General features: G+C 42.5%; 1 protein-coding gene across 3 annotated transcripts in view; it reads left to right on the top strand.

Moving 5' to 3' along the window:
• The window catches only part of ATP7B (ATPase copper transporting beta), a 158,042-nt gene extending 138,278 nt beyond the window's left edge, over window positions 1-19,764 (top strand). For all 3 annotated transcript variants that reach the window (XM_073613247.1, XM_073613248.1, XM_073613246.1), the window contains 6 exons: window positions 1,933-2,079; window positions 4,569-4,711; window positions 4,824-5,027; window positions 6,902-7,019; window positions 8,144-8,246; window positions 12,549-19,764. In XM_073613247.1, the coding sequence (XP_073469348.1) occupies window positions 1,933-2,079; window positions 4,569-4,711; window positions 4,824-5,027; window positions 6,902-7,019; window positions 8,144-8,246; window positions 12,549-12,807 (974 nt within the window). In that variant the 3' untranslated portion in view covers window positions 12,808-19,764. The remainder of the gene's footprint in view (window positions 1-1,932; window positions 2,080-4,568; window positions 4,712-4,823; window positions 5,028-6,901; window positions 7,020-8,143; window positions 8,247-12,548) is intronic.

Below are 19,764 nucleotides of genomic sequence, written 5' to 3'. Positions count from 1 at the left end.
AACTTCAACTCAAACCTTTCATCACATGAAACATACGTTTACCAGATGGTATCCCAATTTTATCACCATTCGAGCACAAATGCACAGGGGGCCCCAATCTCTCTGGGTATAATTTCACTCCTGGATATTGCTCCAGCTCCAGTAGGAAAACATGCCCCTTCCGATTTATATAAATGGCAACATGACCTGTACTAGCCTTTAGAGAACACAAACTTGACACAAATCTGAATGACAGCAAAGTCTTTCTCGTGCACTGCACTAGAAGTAGAATCACCCTGTAAGGTCCTTCCTAGATGGTATCTTGTGCCCAACCTGTATTCTAAGTTATTCCTCCCTATGTTTTCAAAGTTGCGGGCACCATACATGGTGATCCGGCGATGTGGCAATTCATTTTTGGTCCCAGATATTTGAGATGATCATGAAACTAGTATAACTCCACAAGCAAAATTGGAACGTTCCAATCTGAAGCCTCATGGCCTGACTAACTCACAATTCAAAATCATGGTCCTTGTTTTTATGGCCAAAAGGCAGACAATATCTAAGGGCCTGGAAAAGTCATACTCTTAGCATAGAAGGTGTCAGACTTAGAAATACCCCGGCAATGCTTAATGAGAAGCTTGAGGCCATGTTCTCAGACACAATGACGTACAGCATAATTCAGAGCGATCTGGCAACCCTGTGCAGACCCATTTCTGCCTCCGACTTTAACACACAGTTGCTTCATCAATAGCAAGTCTGTGACCTGCAGGTCCTCGGTACCTCTCCAACCCTCCCCTCTAGCCTTCCCTGCTAGACTTGTGCCTGACTCCTCTTCTCCCCACTTTCTTGCCTCTCCTATAGCAGATCCTCCAGACTGTTTATAATTGAAATGTTATTCTACCAGTACTAAGTTCATCACAAAATATTCTGTTGGTTCACCTTTTGTACCACAGTCTGGATAGGCTTTGTAAAAAAAACTTGTAACACTGTAACCATTATTATCCTGTCAATTACTTATGTAAGTACAAATACCAATAAAAAAAACTAGGACTTAAACTTAAACTAGGACTTAAAAGTAAAAAAAAAGTATGTCATAGTAAGAAAATCATTGTACTTTATCAGGTGCAAACTACAAAGTGAAAAGAGACGTTGTTCCTTGTTACACAATAAGGTATGTGATGCTTCCACTCCAGACTTTATCCCCTATCACACAGACAGCCAACTTCACCATTCAGTCCATGTGTAAGATGTATGCATCACCTCTATTGCTTACTATACTAAAGCAGTCAATAGCAAAAGCTAGATACTAATGTTTACCCGCAAGGTCATTTTGAAATTGCCAGCTCTAGATCCCATTTTGCCATGTTCGTACTTCTTGTACTCACTCTGGGTTCCAGGGTCTGCACACCTGTTGTGGCCATTGTGAGGACTTCCTATACTCCCTGCTATTTATCTTATATCATGGAGAATGCAACTCACAAACATGAAAGAAAACACCTAGCATTCCCATGTGGACAGGATCAAACTTACGGCAAGAAGACTTCATTGTTTTCATATCAAATATGATATATCATATATATGAAGAAAAAGTCTAACTCAGCCCACCACGCTCCATTTATAATAAATAACTTTTCAGTGGACTGATGCTGACCTAGAATTATGGTAAGTACTTCTGTGCAAAGAACTTGAAAATAATACTAGAAGAAAGACATTGCTATTGGTCTTTGAACAACCTCTTGATTTGCAGCACCAGAGAGAAAATGATTCATTGCACAATGTTGAGATACATAGCCTAAGATGAAGCTGTATGTACACACACATTTGCTAACTAATGGTGTCCTGCTATAGACTATTTTTAAATCGAAAATACTGTAAATCAAATACACTTCAAACAATGTCCTCAAATAATGTCCACTTCCATTCACTAATTCCTGTTTTTTCTGTGAACTTCAGGTGCCAGCGCCCCAGAACCCCACTCTGTATTAATTGGGAATCGGGAATGGATGAGACGCAATGGACTTAATATTTCTCACGATGTAGATGATGCTATGACCAGCCATGAGATGAAAGGACAGACTGCAGTGCTGGTTGCTTTAGATGGTAATGTATTCCATGATTGTATCACCTCTTCCATCTGACGTTTGAATATAAAGGATAGTTGGTGTAAAGCAAAATGCTTCATACTATATGTAGCTAAAGCAACAACAGTATACAGTGAGGGAAAAAAGTATTTGATTCCCTGCTGATTTTGTATATTTGCCCACTGACAAAGAAATGATCAGTCTATAATTTTAATGGTAGGCTTATTTTAACAGTGAGAGACAGAATAACAACAAAAAAATCCAGAAAAAACGCATTTCAAAAAAGTTATAAATTGATTTGCATTTTAATAAGTGAAATAAGTATTTGACCTCTTCACAAAACATGACTTAGTACTTGGTGGCAAAACCCTTGTTGGCAATCACAGAGGTCAGACGTTTCTTGTTGTTGGCCACCAGGTTTGCACACATCTTAGGAGGGATTTTGTCCCACTCCTCTTTGCAGATCCTCTCCAAGTCATTAAGGTTTTGAGGCTAACGTTTGGTAACTCGAAACTTCAGCTCCCTCCACATATTTTCTATGAGATTACGGTCTGGAGACTGGCTAGGCCACTCCAGGACCTTAATGTGCTTCTTCTTGAGACACTCCTTTGTTGCCATGGCCCTGTGTTTTGGGCCATTGTCATGCTGGAATACCCATCCACGACCCATTTTCAATGCCTTGGCTGAGGGAAGGAGGTTCTCACCCAAGATTTGACGGTAAATGGCCCCGTCCATTTCCCCATTGATGCGGTGAAGTTGTACTATCCCCTTAGCAGAAAAACACCCCCAAAGCATGTTTCCACCTCCATGTTTGACGGTGGAGATGATGTTCTTGGGGTCATAGACAGCATTCCTCCTCCTCCAAACACATCGATTTGAGTTGATGCCAAAGATCTCAATTTGGGTTTCATCTGACCACAACACTTTCACCCAGTTCTCCTCTGAATCATTCAGATGTTCATTAGCAAACTTCAGACAGGCCTGTACATGTGCTTTCTTGAGCAGGGGGACCTTGCTGATGCTGCACGATTTCAGTCCTTCACAGGGTAGTGTATTACTAATTGTTTTCTTCGTGACTATGATCCCAGCAGTCTTGAGATCATTGACAAGATTCTCCCGTGTAGTTCTGGGCTGATGCAACTCCACAAGGTGAGGCCTTGCATGGAGCCCCAGACCGAAGAAAATTGACAGTTATTTTGTGTTTCTTCCATTTGTGAAAAATCGCAGCAACTGTTGTCACCCTCTCACCAAGCTGCTTGGCAATGGTCTTGTAGCCCATTCCAGCCTTGTGTAGGTCTACAATCTTGTCCCTGACATCCTTGGACAGCTCTTTGGTCTTGGCCATGGTGGAGAGATTGGAATCTGATTGATTGATTGCTTCTGTGGACAGTTGTCTTTTTTATACTGGAAATTAGGAGCACTCTCTTTAAGAGAGTGCTCCTAATCTCAGCTCGTTACCTGTATAGAAGACGCCTGGGAGCCAGAAATCTTGCTGACTGATAGGGGATCAAATATTTATTTCACTCATTAAAACGCAAATCAATTTCTAACTTATTTGAAATACGTTTTTCTGTATATTTTTGTTGTTATTCTGTCTCTCGCTGTTAAAATATACCTACCATTTAAAGTTATAGACTGATCGTTTCTTCAGTAGGGGATCAAATAACTTTTTCCCTCACTGTACATAGTAAACCTGATATTCTACTTTTAATGTAATGTATAGTAGTTTTGCATGTGTTTCTTTTTTTATGGTCAGAACCACAAAGTATTTTCATAAATACATATATTTTTTATATAGTACTTGAATAGTTTGTATTTTCATTTGTAGCCAGCCTTATCTGCTTTGTTAATGCTAAAACTGCTAATTGCAGAGCTCAGTAGCTTAAGCTGAAATTTATATAAACAAGTGATTGCATCAGAGCACTGCCCCCCCCCCCCCCCCCCCCCCCACTCTACCTGTACTGTGTAGACGGTTCTATGCAAAGTTTCAGTCATACAGAGATAACCTAAAGGCAAACGGCTTCTGCTTTGCAAATATGTCTAAAATAAATGTAAACAGTATAAAAAAAACAGTATGCATAAAACAGCATATTTTAAAACGAATATACATTTTCCTTTAAAAAAAGACCTCTTGTAAAAAAGCCTGTATGCCTTTTCCTCCATTTGTGAGTTTACCACATGGTCATTATTTATTAGATGATTAAATTAAATGCCATATAACCAGGGGAGTTGCTAGGTCTACAAAAGATCTGGGGCTAGAGCCCATAGCAGAGTAGTAAAGAAAGTCATACGCTTGGGTGGGCATACACATGTATATACAGTAATATACGTGTGTGTGTGTATATATACCCCCAGAGAGCCCCCCCTTACATCAGGCTCCCCAGAGAGCCCCCCCTTGGGGACCCCTGCAGAGACTCGGGGCTATGGGCCCCAGATTCGGGGCTATAGCCCCAAAAGCCACCCCCTAGCAACGCCACTGCATATAACAATCTCTTCTTTCTTATAAAGGTGCATTGTGTGGAATGATTGCAATCGCAGACACTGTGAAGCAGGAAGCCGCCCTTGCGGTGCACACTTTAAAGGCTATGGGAGTGGATGTTGCACTGATAACTGGTGATAACAGGAAGACTGCGAAAGCTATTGCTACCCAGGTATTGACAGCTGTTACATGGATGACCCAATCTAATGGATGTAATGTACATGGAGTTACTGGTAAACTTAAGAGCTAGATGTAGAGCCTAAATAACTTGTGCTTTTTTGAAGGTTGGGATCCAGAAGGTGTTTGCAGAAGTTCTTCCCTCTCACAAGGTAGCCAAAGTCCAAGCACTGCAGAATGAGGGCAAGAGAGTTGCCATGGTGGGTGATGGTGTCAATGACTCCCCAGCATTGGTTAGAGCCGATATTGGTATCGCCATTGGGACTGGAACTGATGTGGCCATCGAAGCTGCCGATATTGTTCTCATCAGGGTATGTTTCTGTCAAATTTTGAGTATATTGTCATATCCAGTTATTAGGGTGGTCACACAGCTTATGCACCAGGAAAACAGGCTAACTGGGGGAGGGACATGAAGCTTAGATAGTCAAGATAAAAGAGGGATCATCCTATACTGCTGTTGGTCTAAGACCCTCTTTAGAAGAATCCAACTCAAAATAGGTCAGAGAATGGAAAACTAATGATAAAGTCACAGGAGATGACCAGTACTATTCATGCCAGTAGGTTCTTGCTGGAGTAGAACAAAGATAAAATACATTAACAGGCACAACGCACTGGTGATCGGGCGTGCACATACGTTATACATAGAGCAATGATTATAATAAGCATCATAGGTGGACTCACAATCGTTATCTGCACAGGAACTTGCTAAACCAACTATCAGTTTTTCACTGTGTATCCAGCAACAGTTTTTGCTTTAAAAGCAGACCCATGCTTTGCTCATCTAAGATAATGTAACTGGTTCACTTAACTTCATAACTCCCCCACATTGCTGCATATACATACCCTTCATTCAGTCCCCTGCCATTCCATTTATACACTGGAGAGAATTCATTTACCAGAACTTCTTCTGGGTATGAAGGAGCATGTGACTCTGTCCACTTTCTCCCACAGTACAGTATCAGGTGCCTGGGTAGTCAATAACTAGGGCCTAAGCACTGTTAGGGATGGGGAAAGTCCTTAGCTCCGTGTAAGCTCTGACCAGACCAATTTGGAGCTTTCAAAGGGATTTCTGAACTTTGTTCCTGCGGTGCGGAAGCAAATAGGAGGTAGGTATAGGCAGTGGGGAGAGAACAATTACAGCACGACATGATCGCTAAAATATCATAATTTATTAGGGTATTGTATTTGTGTAATAATTTATTAATCATTGTATTTTTGTCATTTCAAAGGCAGTTTTAAATCTGCAGTAAAAGAATATCTGTAGGTCTTCCCATAAAGGTCACTTTCTGATAATGGGTGACAACTGCCTCCAAGTTAAGCATCTGCTTTATCACCCTGTCACATGTGCCCATTATAGAGACTACAAGTGGCCGCACTGGCACATATTGTCATGGCATGGTCCAGATAAATGATATGCAGCTGATGGAGATGTAGGCAGGAAGTGGCAGAAAGAGGCGGATGGGGATGTAGGCATGAAGTGGCAGAAAGAGGCTGGAGTAGATCAACAGCACTGAGATACAATAAGGGGTGGAAAATAGGTTTATCTCTACTTTGACTTGTTGTGCGTGCTCTTTATGTATAACAAAGAATAGCAAAGTCTATTTATATGTATATCTGGTTTTATAGTACAAGTACTCAATAGTGTGTTAGTTCAGGGAAAAATAATTATTAAAGAGGATCTCCAGTCATTTTTGTGTTTATTAAAAATCAGCAGCTACAAAAACACACACTCACCTGTCCCAGGATCCAGTGATGTGCTCACCCAAACCGTCCCTTCTCTCCGTCTTCTCTCCCCAGCGCTGACATCTCAAATCTGGGCACCCAGCTGTAACAGCTTGTGGCTTCACCCAGCATGTGCTAGTCGCCCTGTGCATTGTGAATGGTCCCGCAGTCTTCTGGGACCTGTGACATGTCCTAGATGACTGCAGGACGGGGGGGGAGAGGAAAGCTTAGGCGATCCAATCTAAAGTGGGAGCCGGTACCTGTCAAAACCAGGTACCCTCTCCCCCCTCAAAAAAAAGTGCCACTTGGAGAAAAGGAGGGAGGAGGCCTTAAAGCAGAACTTTCCCTTTTGGGTGGAGCTCCGCTTTAAGATTCAATTAAGATAACATTTTTACTATTTGAGTAGCACAGAATAAGTTATAGATATTGGTAATAACTCTTATGCGCTCACTATATATTGCAGAATGATTTGCTTGATGTGGTTGCTAGCATTAATCTTTCAAAGAGGACCGTGAGAAGAATAAGAGTTAATTTCATATTTGCCCTGATATACAATATTCTTGGCATTCCCATTGCAGCAGGTATGGACATATAACTTTTTAATTACTTGTAAAATACTTGTTTCCATTAATGTAGACTGATAGATAAATATTATAGAAGTGCTCCTAACAGGAGAAACAAATGTATACACCGTAGGGGTTGATTTACTATAGGCAAATAGACTGTGCACACTGCAAGTGCAATTGCTCCAGAGGTTAGTAAATTAGGGAGAGCTCTGCTGACTTCCATCATCCAATAATGTGCAAGCAAAAATACAGATTTTGTTTATTTTCCCTTCATGTGATTGAGTATTATTTTCAAAGTAAAGCTTTAGCCCATTTGCTAAGCTCTGGAGCAACTGCACTTGCAGAGTGCCCAGTCTATTTGCCTTTAGTAAATCAACCCCTATGTGGCCAAAAGTTTGTAGGTACCTGACCATTGGATCCACATATGCTTGTTGAATATAACATTCCAAAAGTATGGGCATTTCTTACTGAGATATCCCCACCTCACCCCTTCTCTTCTGGGAAGGCTTTTCACAGGATTTTGTGGTGTGTCTGTGGAAATTTATGCCCATTCAGCCAAAAGAGGATTTGCAAAATTGGGCAGTGATGCTGGATGATTAATTGACTTTCCATTTAATAGACGTTCGGTGGCATTGCGGTCAGGGCTCAGGTGCAAGTATCATGCACAGACGGACCTTTATGGACCTGGCTTTGTGCATAGGGGCAAAGCCATGCAGGAGCAGAAAAGAGACTTGCCCAAACTGTTGCCACAAGCCTGGAGATGCACAAGTGTCTAAAACATTGGTGGTCAACATTCTTCGTCAAAGGGCCACACATAATGCTAAGTGAATGCAATGCTACAGAAAGCTGTCATACTGCAGACATGCGACAATAGATACTACTACAACAGATGGTCAGAGACTGAAAACATGCTTTAGGAGTTGGTAAAGAGCAGACACATGCTTCAGGAGACAATCGAAGACTGAAGACACATTACAGGAGACTGCTAGGGATCAATGGAATAGGCAAACACATACTGCAGGGGCCCCGGGAACCACACAATAAATACCAAAGGGCTGCATGCATGCAGGTTGGGCATCAGGGGTCTAAATGCAATGAATAATATTTCTTACACTACATATTATGTCATCTCTTTGAAGGTGCCTTCCTGCCTCTGGGGTTGGTGCTGCAGCCATGGATGGGATCAGCAGCAATGGCAGCTTCCTCTGTCTCTGTGGTTTTATCATCCTTACAGTTGAAGTGGTAAGTGGTAGCCTGATCCTTCCTTGGTAGGATATTGATCTACTGCTGGCGTTAATCATACGCCATGGTCCCTTTCTAATTAATGAATCCAATGCTTCCATATAAATATGTGTATATACAGTATCTCACAAAATTGAGTACACCCCTCACATTTTTATAAATATTTTATTATATCTTTTAATGTGACAACACTGAAGAAATGACACGTTGCTACAATGTAAAGTAGTGAGTGTACAGCTTGTATAACAGTGTAAATTTGCTGCCCCCTCAAAATAACTCAACACACAGCCATTAATGTCTAAACCTCTGGCAACAAAAGTGAGTACACCCCTAAGTGAAAATGTCCAAATTGGGCCCAATTAGCCAATTTCCCTCACCAGTGTCATGTAACTCATTAGTGTTACAAGGTTTCAGGTGTGAATGGGGAGCAGGGGTGTTAAATTTGGTGTTATCGCTCTCACCCTCTGGTCACTGGAAGTTCAACATGGCAAAGAACTCTCTGAGGATCTGAAAAAAATTATTGTTGCTCTACATAAAGATGGCCTAGGCTATAAGATTACCAAGACCCTGAAAGTGAGCTGCAGCACGGTGGTCAAGACCATACAGCAGTTTAACAGGACAGGTTCCATTCAGAACAGGCCTCGCCATGGCCGACCAAAGAAGTAGAGTTCACGTGCTCCGCATCATATCCAGAGGTTGTCTTTGATAAATAGACGTATGAGTGTTGCCAGCATTGCTGCAGAGGTTAAAGGGGTGGGGGGTCAACCTGTCAGTGCTCAGACCATACGTCGCACACTGCATCAAATTGGTCTGCATGGCTGTCATCCCAGAAGGAAGCTCTTCTAAAGATGATGCACAAGAAAGCCCCCAAACAGTTTGCTGAAGACAAGCAGACTAAGGACACCATGGAACCATGTCGTGTGGTCTCATGAGACCAAGATAAACTTATTTGGTTCAGATGGTGTCAAGCATGTGTGGTGGCAACCAGGTGAGGAGTATAAAGACAAGTGTGTCTTGCCTACAGTCAAGCATGGTGGTGGGAGTGTCATAGTCTGGTGCTGCATGAGTGCTGACGGCAATGGGGAGCTACAGTTCATTGAGGGAACCATGAATGCCAACATGTACTGTGACATACTGAAGCAGAGCATGATCCCCTCCCTTCAGAGACTGGGCCGCAGGGCTGTATTCCAACATGATAAAGACCCCAAACACACCTCCAAGACAACCACTGCCTTAGTAAAAAAAGCTGAGGTGATGGACTGGCCAAGCATGTCTCCAGACTCTATTGAGCATCTGTGGGGCATCCTCAAATAGAAGGTGAAGGAGCGCAAGGTCTCTAACATCCACCAGCTCTGTGATGTCGCCATGGAGGAGTGGAAGAGGACTCCAGTGGCAACCTGTGAAGCTCTGGTGAACTCTGTGTCCAAGAGGGTTAAGGCAGTGCTGGAAAATATGGTGGCCACACAAAATATTGACTTTGGGCCCAATTTGGAAATTTTCACTTAGGGGTGTACTCACTTTTGTTGCCAGCGGTTTAGACATTAATGGCTGTGTGTTTAATTATTTTGAGGGAACAGCACATTTACACTGTTATACAAGCTGTACACTCACTACTTTACATTGTAGCAAAGTGTCATTTCTTCAGTGTTGTCACATGAAAAGATATAATAAAATATTTACAAAAATGTGAGGGGTGTACTCACTTTTGTGAGATACTGTATATAAGTATGTGTAGGCATAATAAACAAGCCCTGTCTACTCCTGATATCATACTATGTATATTCAGCTGTTTTACAGTAGACAACGCTCTCAATCACAGTCCTTGGTTTGGATCTAAATCCTACTTTCACAATTGCCCATCCTTTCAAATGTAGGGGTCTGTAAAATAAAAAAAAAATGTAAAGTATACTTCCCAACTTTCTAAGAAAGAGCGACATCTTCTAGTGCGAAGTAAATAGGCAAGGGGCACTTGAAATTGTACACAAATTTGGTTAGACTTACAAGTGCTCTTTTTTTTTTCTTTTTACTTCTCATTTCTACTGGCTTTTCAAAATAACAAATGGAATATTTTAGAGGTTGGATGAAAGGTTGATGCCTGACTAGAATCTCCTGCGGGGCAGGGAGCTGAATGTTACTGAAGGTGCCCACATTATACCTGGCAGCAATTTTTTATGATCTTGCTCTCCTAATGTCATATGAATATGGAAAGTGTGTCTACAGCATCTAAAGCCTTGTACACACAATGAGAATATGGGATGAATGATCGTCCTTTTTTTTTTTTTTTTGCATGCTAGTCTCATATTGAAAATGAAGAAGTTTCTAAACTTACGAAAATTCTCATACGACAGAATACAACTCCAGAAGTGATGTAATGTGTTGTATTGAAAAGTATTCTTTTGTTTCCTAACATGCATGGTCTTGCTCTTCTGATTTTTTTTCGGACAAATACTGTACTAATTAAACAAAAATCGTGCGTTCTGGTATCGTGCAAGAATAATTTTGATGTTTGTCCCCTCGGATAATTTCAGATCAACTGTCGTGATTGGCTCTCGAAAGCTGTGTACGGACGATCAGATTATCATAAGACCGCTTTGATAGCAGTATTTTTTTTCTTTTTTCACACGATTTTCTGATTGTGTGTCCTAGGTTTAGGAAGGGTCTATCCTAAGAAAAGGCATGTGTGTTATACAGTGAAGTAACCAAAGAAAAGTGGGCCTTTATGAAAATAAAATATTTTCGGGAGAACATTCTCCTTTGCTGACTGGGACAGTGCAATTAGTTCATCTCAATGAGCTTGCCCAGAAGATGCCAAAAGACAATACTGAGTTGATTGCATGGCCAAGTTGCTGTGATTTGCTAGATGAAAGGCTAGTTCAGCAATAAACCACCAAATAAATAGCATTCAGGTCAGTGATTCAGAGTATTACATCAAATAGGTCAGTATAACAGCCAGGCAGCTAGCATTTTTAGAAGCATATAGCCTACCCTTTGTTACTGTGATGGCCGTTGTTATATAGTAGGTGAGCTGCACCACTAAAGGGTTACAACAATCAGAGCAGCAGATAATGTAGAAGACATCTGATGTGAGTGTAAAGATATGAGTGTGAGCAATAACAAAGTCATACTAGAAAAATCTCTAATGCCCCGTACACACGGTCGGATTTTCTGACGGAAAATGTATGATAGGACCTTGTTGTCGGAAATTCCGACCATGTGTGGGCTCCATCACACATTTTCCATCGGAATTTCCGACACACAAAGTTTGAGAGCTTGCTATAAAATTTTCCGACAACAAAATCCGTTGTCGGAAATTCCGATTGTGTGTACACAAATCCGACGCACAAAGTGCCACGCATGCTCATAATAAATTAAGAGATGAAAGCTATTGGCTACTGCCCAGTTTATAGTCCCGACATACGTGTTTTACGTCACCACGTTTAGAACGATCGGATTTTCTGACAACTTTGTGTGACCGTGTGTATGCAAGACAAGTTTAAGCCAACATCCATCGGAAAAAAAACATGGATTTTGTTGTCAGAATGTCCGATCAATGTCTGATCGTGTGTACAGGGCATATTGCTAATGGACATGGACATTAATCAGACATTCTGACAACAAAATCCATCGGATTTTTTCAGATGGATTTTGGGCCAAACTTGTCTTGCATACACACGGTCACACAAAGTTGTCGGAAAATCCGATCGCTCTGAACGCGGTGGCGTAAAACACGTACGTTGGCACTATAAACGTTGCAGTAGCCAATAGCTTTCGTCTTTTAATTTATTCTGAGCATGCGTGGCACTTTGTGCGTCGGATTTGTGTACACACAATCGGAATTTAAACGATCGGATTTTGTTATCAGAAAATTTTATATCCTGCTCTCAAACTTTGTCTGTCGGAAATTCCGACGGAAAAAGTCAGATGGAGCCTACACACGATCGGAATTTCCGACAACACAATCTGATTGCACTTTTTCCATCGGAAAATCCGACCGTGTGTACAGGGCATAAGGCTACATATTCATTGCCTCATACAACCATGTCTCAAAATGATGTACCTATTCACACCGTTTCTAATAAAAGAGTGGAGGAAGTTGGAGGATATCTTGAATTCAAGGTTGATAGGTCAAAACAAAAAAGTTGCACAAAAAGAATTGAATAAGAGTTTTTTTTTTTTTTTGGAAGTGTGAGCTTGACCAGTGGATTGTCAGGTCCAAATATTATATTTACAATATGTAGCATCTCTAGTGGTGCTGTTAGCTGGATCTAAGCTCACCCCTTTTTGTATGTTTCATGCTTTCAGCTACAGTAAACCAGACTCCGACACATATGAAGCCCAAGCCCAAGGCCACATGAAACCTCTCACACCATCACAGATAAGTGTGCATGTTGGGATGGATGACAGGAGAAGAGATATTTCCAGTAATTGGGACCAGATCAGTTACATCAGCCAAGGGTCTTCAAACAAAATCTCTCGACAGAATTCTCGACAGTCGACAGGAGAGGGACTGGATAAATGGTCTATCCTCATCAATGAAGCTGATGAGGACCAGTACGTGTAAAAGCACAAGATAAAGGTGTAAAACACATTGACTTGTCCATCATTGGAGATAGGCTGGGGAAGAGCCTTTCCATCTATATTGCTCCAAATCGAAAAAAGCCACTGTTCTACCTAAAAAAAAGCCACTGTTCTACCTAAAAAAAAGCCACTGTTCCACTTAAGGAAGTAAAACATTGATATGATGACTTGAACTATACCACAAGATAAACTCTAAATATAAGTTCACATTTCTGTTTCTCTGATAAAAGGTCCTTAATTTTTCACGTTTTTCAGTTATTTACAGTTTTGTTGATTAAAGGCGATAACCAAATCTTGAACTGGATGCATTATGTCTGTAGTATATAGGGATCAATGTTCCTCTTGACAGAGATTTAGGAACAATTCTATCTCTGAAATGTTTATGGGTTAAAATTAATTGGGATCATCTACTTTACAAGGCCAGAGTTTCCAGGTATTCTGTTCTGGTTTTGAAAACATCAACCACTTCTTATGAAAAGATTATTGTTTCCTTTTAAATGTACATTGTAGTTGAGAGCTCCTCCCAGGATTTAGTATTGTTTACTTGAGAGATCCAGCTAGTTCTTAGCCCAACAAAAATTCATTCTTTAAAGTGTATCCAAGCAATTAGCTTTTCTTATTTGCTTCTTTTTGGTTTGTTTACCCCTTGCCGACCACCCCACATACATATACTGCGGGGCGCCGGCTCCTGTGCGCAGAATCAAGTACAGGTACGCGATTCTGCACCTTCGGGTCTGTAGTGTGCACACGTGCCGCCGGTGACCTGCTTCCACTGTGATTGGACACAGAGGGTCCGGCAGAGGCAGGATGATGGTCTGCCTATGTAAACAAGGCAGATCGCTGTTCTGTTAGTAGGGAAGACAGAGATCCTGTGTTTCTGCTAAGCAGGAGCACGGATCTCTGTCTTCCCACCGTTAAAGCACCTCCCCCTCTGCACAGTTAGCAAGCACTCCCTAGGGACACAAGAAAGCATTTTATCTCCCCTGTTAACCCCTAAGTGTCAGTTAGTGTCTGATTTGTCCACCACAATGTCGCAGTCCCACTATAAGTCGCTGATTGCTGTCATTTCTAGTAAAAATAAATAAATAAAAATATCCCATAGTTTGTAGACACTATAATTTTTGCGCAAACCAATTAATATACACTTATTGGGATTTTTTTACTAAAAACATGTAGCAGAATACATATTGGCCTAAATTGATAAAGAAGTTAGATTTTTTTTTTTTTTAATTGGATGTGTTTTATAGCAGAAAGTAAAAAATATTGTTTTTTTTTTCAAAATTGTCGGTCTTTTTTATTTATAGCGCAAAAACTTAAAACTACAGAGGTGATCAAATACCACTAAAAGAAAGCTCTATTTGTAGGAAACAAAAGATATCAATTTTATTTGGGTACAGCATCGCACGACTATGCAATTGTCAGTTAAAATAACATAGTGCCGTATCGCACTGTGTTTTCTCTCTTTTTTCAATGCCTGGCTATGCTAGACCCCCCTCTCTCCTTAGTGCATAGATGCATGTCTGTGCTTTCACCCTCTGCCTCCCGCAGATTTCAATGTTCCCTGGTTTCCTTTGGCAAAGTTTATTCATACTGAAAGGATTCATTAGCTCATGAGAATTTATAATGTTCAGATTTTTAAAAATTTTTTGTTATACATGTTATTTGGTAGTGGTGCCAACCTGATTCCTAGACGGACCACAACACTAACCTACCTGAGTTCTACTTTGACCTACACTGTCCACTCCACTACACTACACTACACTGGACTGACCTACCTGTCCACTGCACTGACCTATCTGATTCCTACACTGACCACTACACTGACCACAACACTAACCTACCTGATTCCTACACTGTCCACTACACTACATTGTCCAGTACACACTACACTGTCCACTACACACTACCCACTACACTGTCCACTACACACTACGCTGTCCACTACACACTACCCACTACACTGTCCACTACACTACACTGTCCACTACACACTACCCACTACACTGTCCACTACACACTACACTGTCCACTACACACTACCCACTACACTGTCCACTACACACTACACTGTCCACTACACACTACACTGACCACTACACACTACACTGTCCACTACACACTGGCCACTTCACTACACACTGACCACTACACTACGCACTGACCACTACACTACACTGACCACTACACACTGACCACTACACACTGACCACTACACTACACACTGACCACTGCACTACACACTGACCACTACACACTGACCTCTACACACTACACACCGACAACTACACTACACTACACACTGACCAGACCACTACGCTGACCACTACACTACACACTGACCACTGATCAGACCATTACACTGACCACTACACAGTGACCACTGACCAGAACACTACACACTGACCAGACCACTACACTACACACTGACCACTACACTATACACTGACCAATACACTACACACTGACCAGACCTCTACACTGACCACTACACACTGACCAGACCACTACACTGACCACTACACACTGACCAGACCAATACACTGACCACTACACACTGACCAGACCACTACACTGACCACTACACACTGACCAGACCACTACACATTGACCACTACACACTGACCAAACCACTACACTGACCTCTACACACTACACTACACATTGACCACTACACTACACACTGACCACAACGCTACACACTGACCACTACACATTAATCACTACACTACATCCTGACCACTACACGACACACTGACCACTACACTACACACTGACCAGACCACTACACACTGACCAGACCACTACACATGACAACTACACACTGACCACTACACACTGACCAGACCACTACACTGACCACTACACACTGACCACTACACTACACACTGACCACTACATTACACACTGACCAATACACTACAGACTGACCACTACACACTGGCCAGACCACTACACACTGACCACTACACACTGGCCAGACCACTACACACTGACCACTACACTGACCACTACACACTGACCAGACCACTACACTAAGCACTACACACTGACCACTGACCAGACCACTACACTGACCAGACCACTACACATTGACCACTACACACTGACCACTACACTACACATTGACCACTACACTACACTGACCACTAAACACTGACCACTACACTACACACTGACCACTAAACACTGACCACTACACTACATCCTGACCACTACACTGCCCACTACACTACACACTGACCAATACACTACACACTGACCACTGCACACTGACCAGACCACTACACACTGACCACTACACACTGATCACTGACCAGACCACGACACACTGATCACTGACTAGACCACTGCACACTGACCACTACACACTGACCAGACCACTACACTGACCACTACACACTGACCAGACCACTACACTCCACACTGACCACTCCACTCCACACTGACCACTACACTACACACTGACCACTACAATACACACTGACCACTACATTACACACTGACCAATACACTACACACTGACCAGACCACTACACACTGACCACTGACCAGACCACTACACACTGACCACTACACACTGACTACTGACCTGACCACTACACACTGGCTACTGACCAGACCACTACACTGACCACTACACACTGACCTCTACACACTGACTACTGACCAGACCACTACACTGATCACTACACATTGACCACTACACACTGACCAGACCACTACACTGACCACTACACACTGACCACTCCACACTGACCACTACACACTGACCAGACTTAGGGCTGCTCCCTCTCCCCAGACCGTATCCACTCCCCCCCGGGGCAGCAACACGACTCATGAGGGAGTCTCTCACCTACTTTTCTTCCATCTGCGCTCTGCCTCTGCGGTCTGTCAGACTGCGTGCCACGACGGGGAAACAATCTGGGATCCGGTCCGGAGGAGAGGAGAAGGAGAAGACAGCAGCGGCTCACAGCTAAGCGGAGGCCAGTCCCGCTCACCAGCGATCGAGGATAGGCCAGCCCGCTGCAACATGTGGCTTCATTCACCCAATCACAGAGCGCCAGGGGCCAGCCTTAGATTAAACATGGCGGCCGAAGCATAGGGGTACAGGAGATCGAAATTAGGAGGACAGAGCCAGGGGTGACACTCACTGGCACGGAATTGCGCCCACCCAAATGTTGCGCCCAGGGCCACGGTCCCCCTCGCACCCCCCCCCACGCTACGCCACTGCTCATACTTTTTGGGAACTTCTTGTCTTCCTTGGTGACTGCCAGATCATTATCTTTAGTCGTTACATCAAACACTGCGGTGCAGACATAATCATCCCAGAAATGAAAGGTCTTGTTATCACTTTGTGTGAAGAAATGTTGCGTGCCTTTACAGCAAAGTCTTTCTTGACATGGTAGTGGGGTGGGCAGGACACATGTCTTGAAGGAAGAAACTGTGGAAGACCTCCTGACATTACCCAAACAGACATTTCCTATGATGACCCAGCCTAGGTCCGTATGGTGCATCATGAGGCTCGTTTATTTGTTGGCGAGCCTTGTGTATGTAGTCAGCTATGCCTCTCAAGAGAGTGGTGAGAGGCAGTAGCAGGAGTAGCGATCTCCTCTCGGTTGGAATCTGGTTACACTCGATGACAGTGGCCAGGGATATTCCTACACTGCCATTCAGGGGAGTTACTACAAGACTAGTGACTCTCCTGCCAGACATATTTGTATTGCCAGCACAGGCACCCAGGGTGTATGGTAAGGCATCTCCTGTTATGTTTAACAGGTCAAAGGGCTTTGATCTTGCAAGAGATGTTACTCTGATCATCTAGAATAGTATACAGTTTTACAGACTATAACTAAAGACTTCTTGCTAAAGCTACAGTAAATGATTAGTTGACTGTTCTGCCTCTCCAATCTCTACACTGCGAGTGGGATCTCAGACTAGTCCAGTGAATGAGACGTCTTACTCACAGTATAATTAGCAGTGATTCCATCCAAATGTTCTCCAAGCAGATGATAGAATGTTTTTAATCCAAAACTTGTGAAGATCATACTGTATACATGAACATGAAAAAATGATGGTGTTTATAGCTCCAGCAGGATACAGTACATGTGGAGAAGTAGGGAAAGGTAAGGTAGGGGGACACATTTTTTAACCAGTTCAATACCAGGCACTTTTACCCCCTTTCTGCCCCGGTCAATTTTCAGCTTTCAGCGCTTTTACATTTTGAATGTTGCACAGTCATGCAGCACTGGACCCATATGACATTTTTATCATTTTTTTCACACAAATAGAGCCTTCTTTTGGTGGTATTTAACTTCTTCCCACTCAGCCACTGCACATAAACGGCTGGGGTGTGTCTTTCATCATTCTGAGTGGACATACAGGAAGCTCCCTCAGAACGAGTGCCTGCTCGCGGCGCAATCCTGTGATGGCTGTGATCACAGGACACAGCCAAGACTGGATCAGGATATAGGCGCTGTGATTGGCTCTCCCGGTCACGTGAGGGTTGTGTCCAATCACAGCCTTCACCGTGTAAACAGAGACACGTGTCTCTGTGTCAGTTCTGCCCGCTGAGCTCAGTGCAGGGGGGGGGAGCGGGGGAATCAGTAACATCTGTGACAGCTCTGTGTAAGAAGTGATTTTACACACAGAACTGTCCCAAATCCCCACACACAGTACACCAAGCACCACTGTCCCTTTCCCCATAAACAGCTGTCACAGTGCCCCCCATAAACAGCTGTACCAGTGTGCACAAAACATCTGTCAGTCCCCCATCACATCTGTACCAGTGCAAATAACATCTGTACCAGTGCACAAAACATCTGTCAGTCCCCCATCACATCTGTACCAGTGCACAAAACATCTGTCACAGTGTCCCCATGAACATCTGTACCAGTGCACAAAAACAATCTGCAATAGTGTTCCATTGTGACATCAACATCTGTCAGTGTCCGCCGGTAAACGATAAACATCTGTCAGTGTACAAGTGCACAAAAACATCTTTCAGTGTACCAGTGTCCCACCAATAAATAAATAAAACATTTAATGCCCCCCCCCCCCCCCCCCGTGCACATGTTGGTCCCGTACGCATACATAAACAGCGATCGAACCACACATGTGAGATATCCCTGCAAACATCAGAGCGAAAGTAATAATTCTAGTGCCAGATCTTCTGTATAACTCTAAACTGGTAACCAATAAAGGCTTATAAAGCATTGCCTATGGATGTTTAAATACCGTAGTTTGGCGCCATTTTACAAGCGTGCAGAATTTTAACCACTTGCCTACTGGGCACTTTTACCCCCCTTCCTGCCTAGACCAATTTTCAGCTTTCAGCGCTGTCACACTTTGAATGACACGGTCATTCAACACTGTACCCATATGACATTTTTATAATTTTTTTCACATTTTTTTGGTGCCTTGGGTTGGCTGCGATGCGGGAACCTGCAGTGGATTTGCAGGATTCCCGCATCGCACTAGTGTGAACCGGGACTCAAAGTGTGAGAGCGCTGAAAGCTAAAAATTGGTCTGGGTAGAAAGGGGGTGAAAGTGCCCAGTATTGAGGTGGTTAATAACCACTGTTTTTTTATTTATTTATTTGCTAAATAAATTTAAAAAGAATGAAAATTTTGAAAAAAACACATTTTTCTTGGTTTCTATTTGTAAAATTTTGCAAATAAATAATTGTTCTTGATGAATTTAGGCCAAACTGTATTCTGCTGCATTTCTTTGGTAAAAATAACCAGTCAGTCAGTATTTATAATTTAGTCTGTAGGAAAGTTATAGAGTCCACAAACTATGATATATACTGTATATTGGAAAATCGATCAATCCTGATGTACTGATGGCCTATCTCATTTCTTGAGGTCCGAAAATGTCATTTTTTTGTAATTTTTGTTACAATTTTTGGAAAATGAATAAATAAAAAAAATTTTTTTCAAAA

Source organism: Aquarana catesbeiana, linkage group LG02 (assembly GCF_042186555.1).
Source record: "Aquarana catesbeiana isolate 2022-GZ linkage group LG02, ASM4218655v1, whole genome shotgun sequence".
In the NCBI taxonomy this organism is placed as follows: Eukaryota; Metazoa; Chordata; class Amphibia; order Anura; family Ranidae; genus Aquarana; species Aquarana catesbeiana.
The sequence above is the reverse complement of the archived record's forward strand: the minus strand, read 5'-3'. Positions and strand labels throughout refer to the sequence as shown.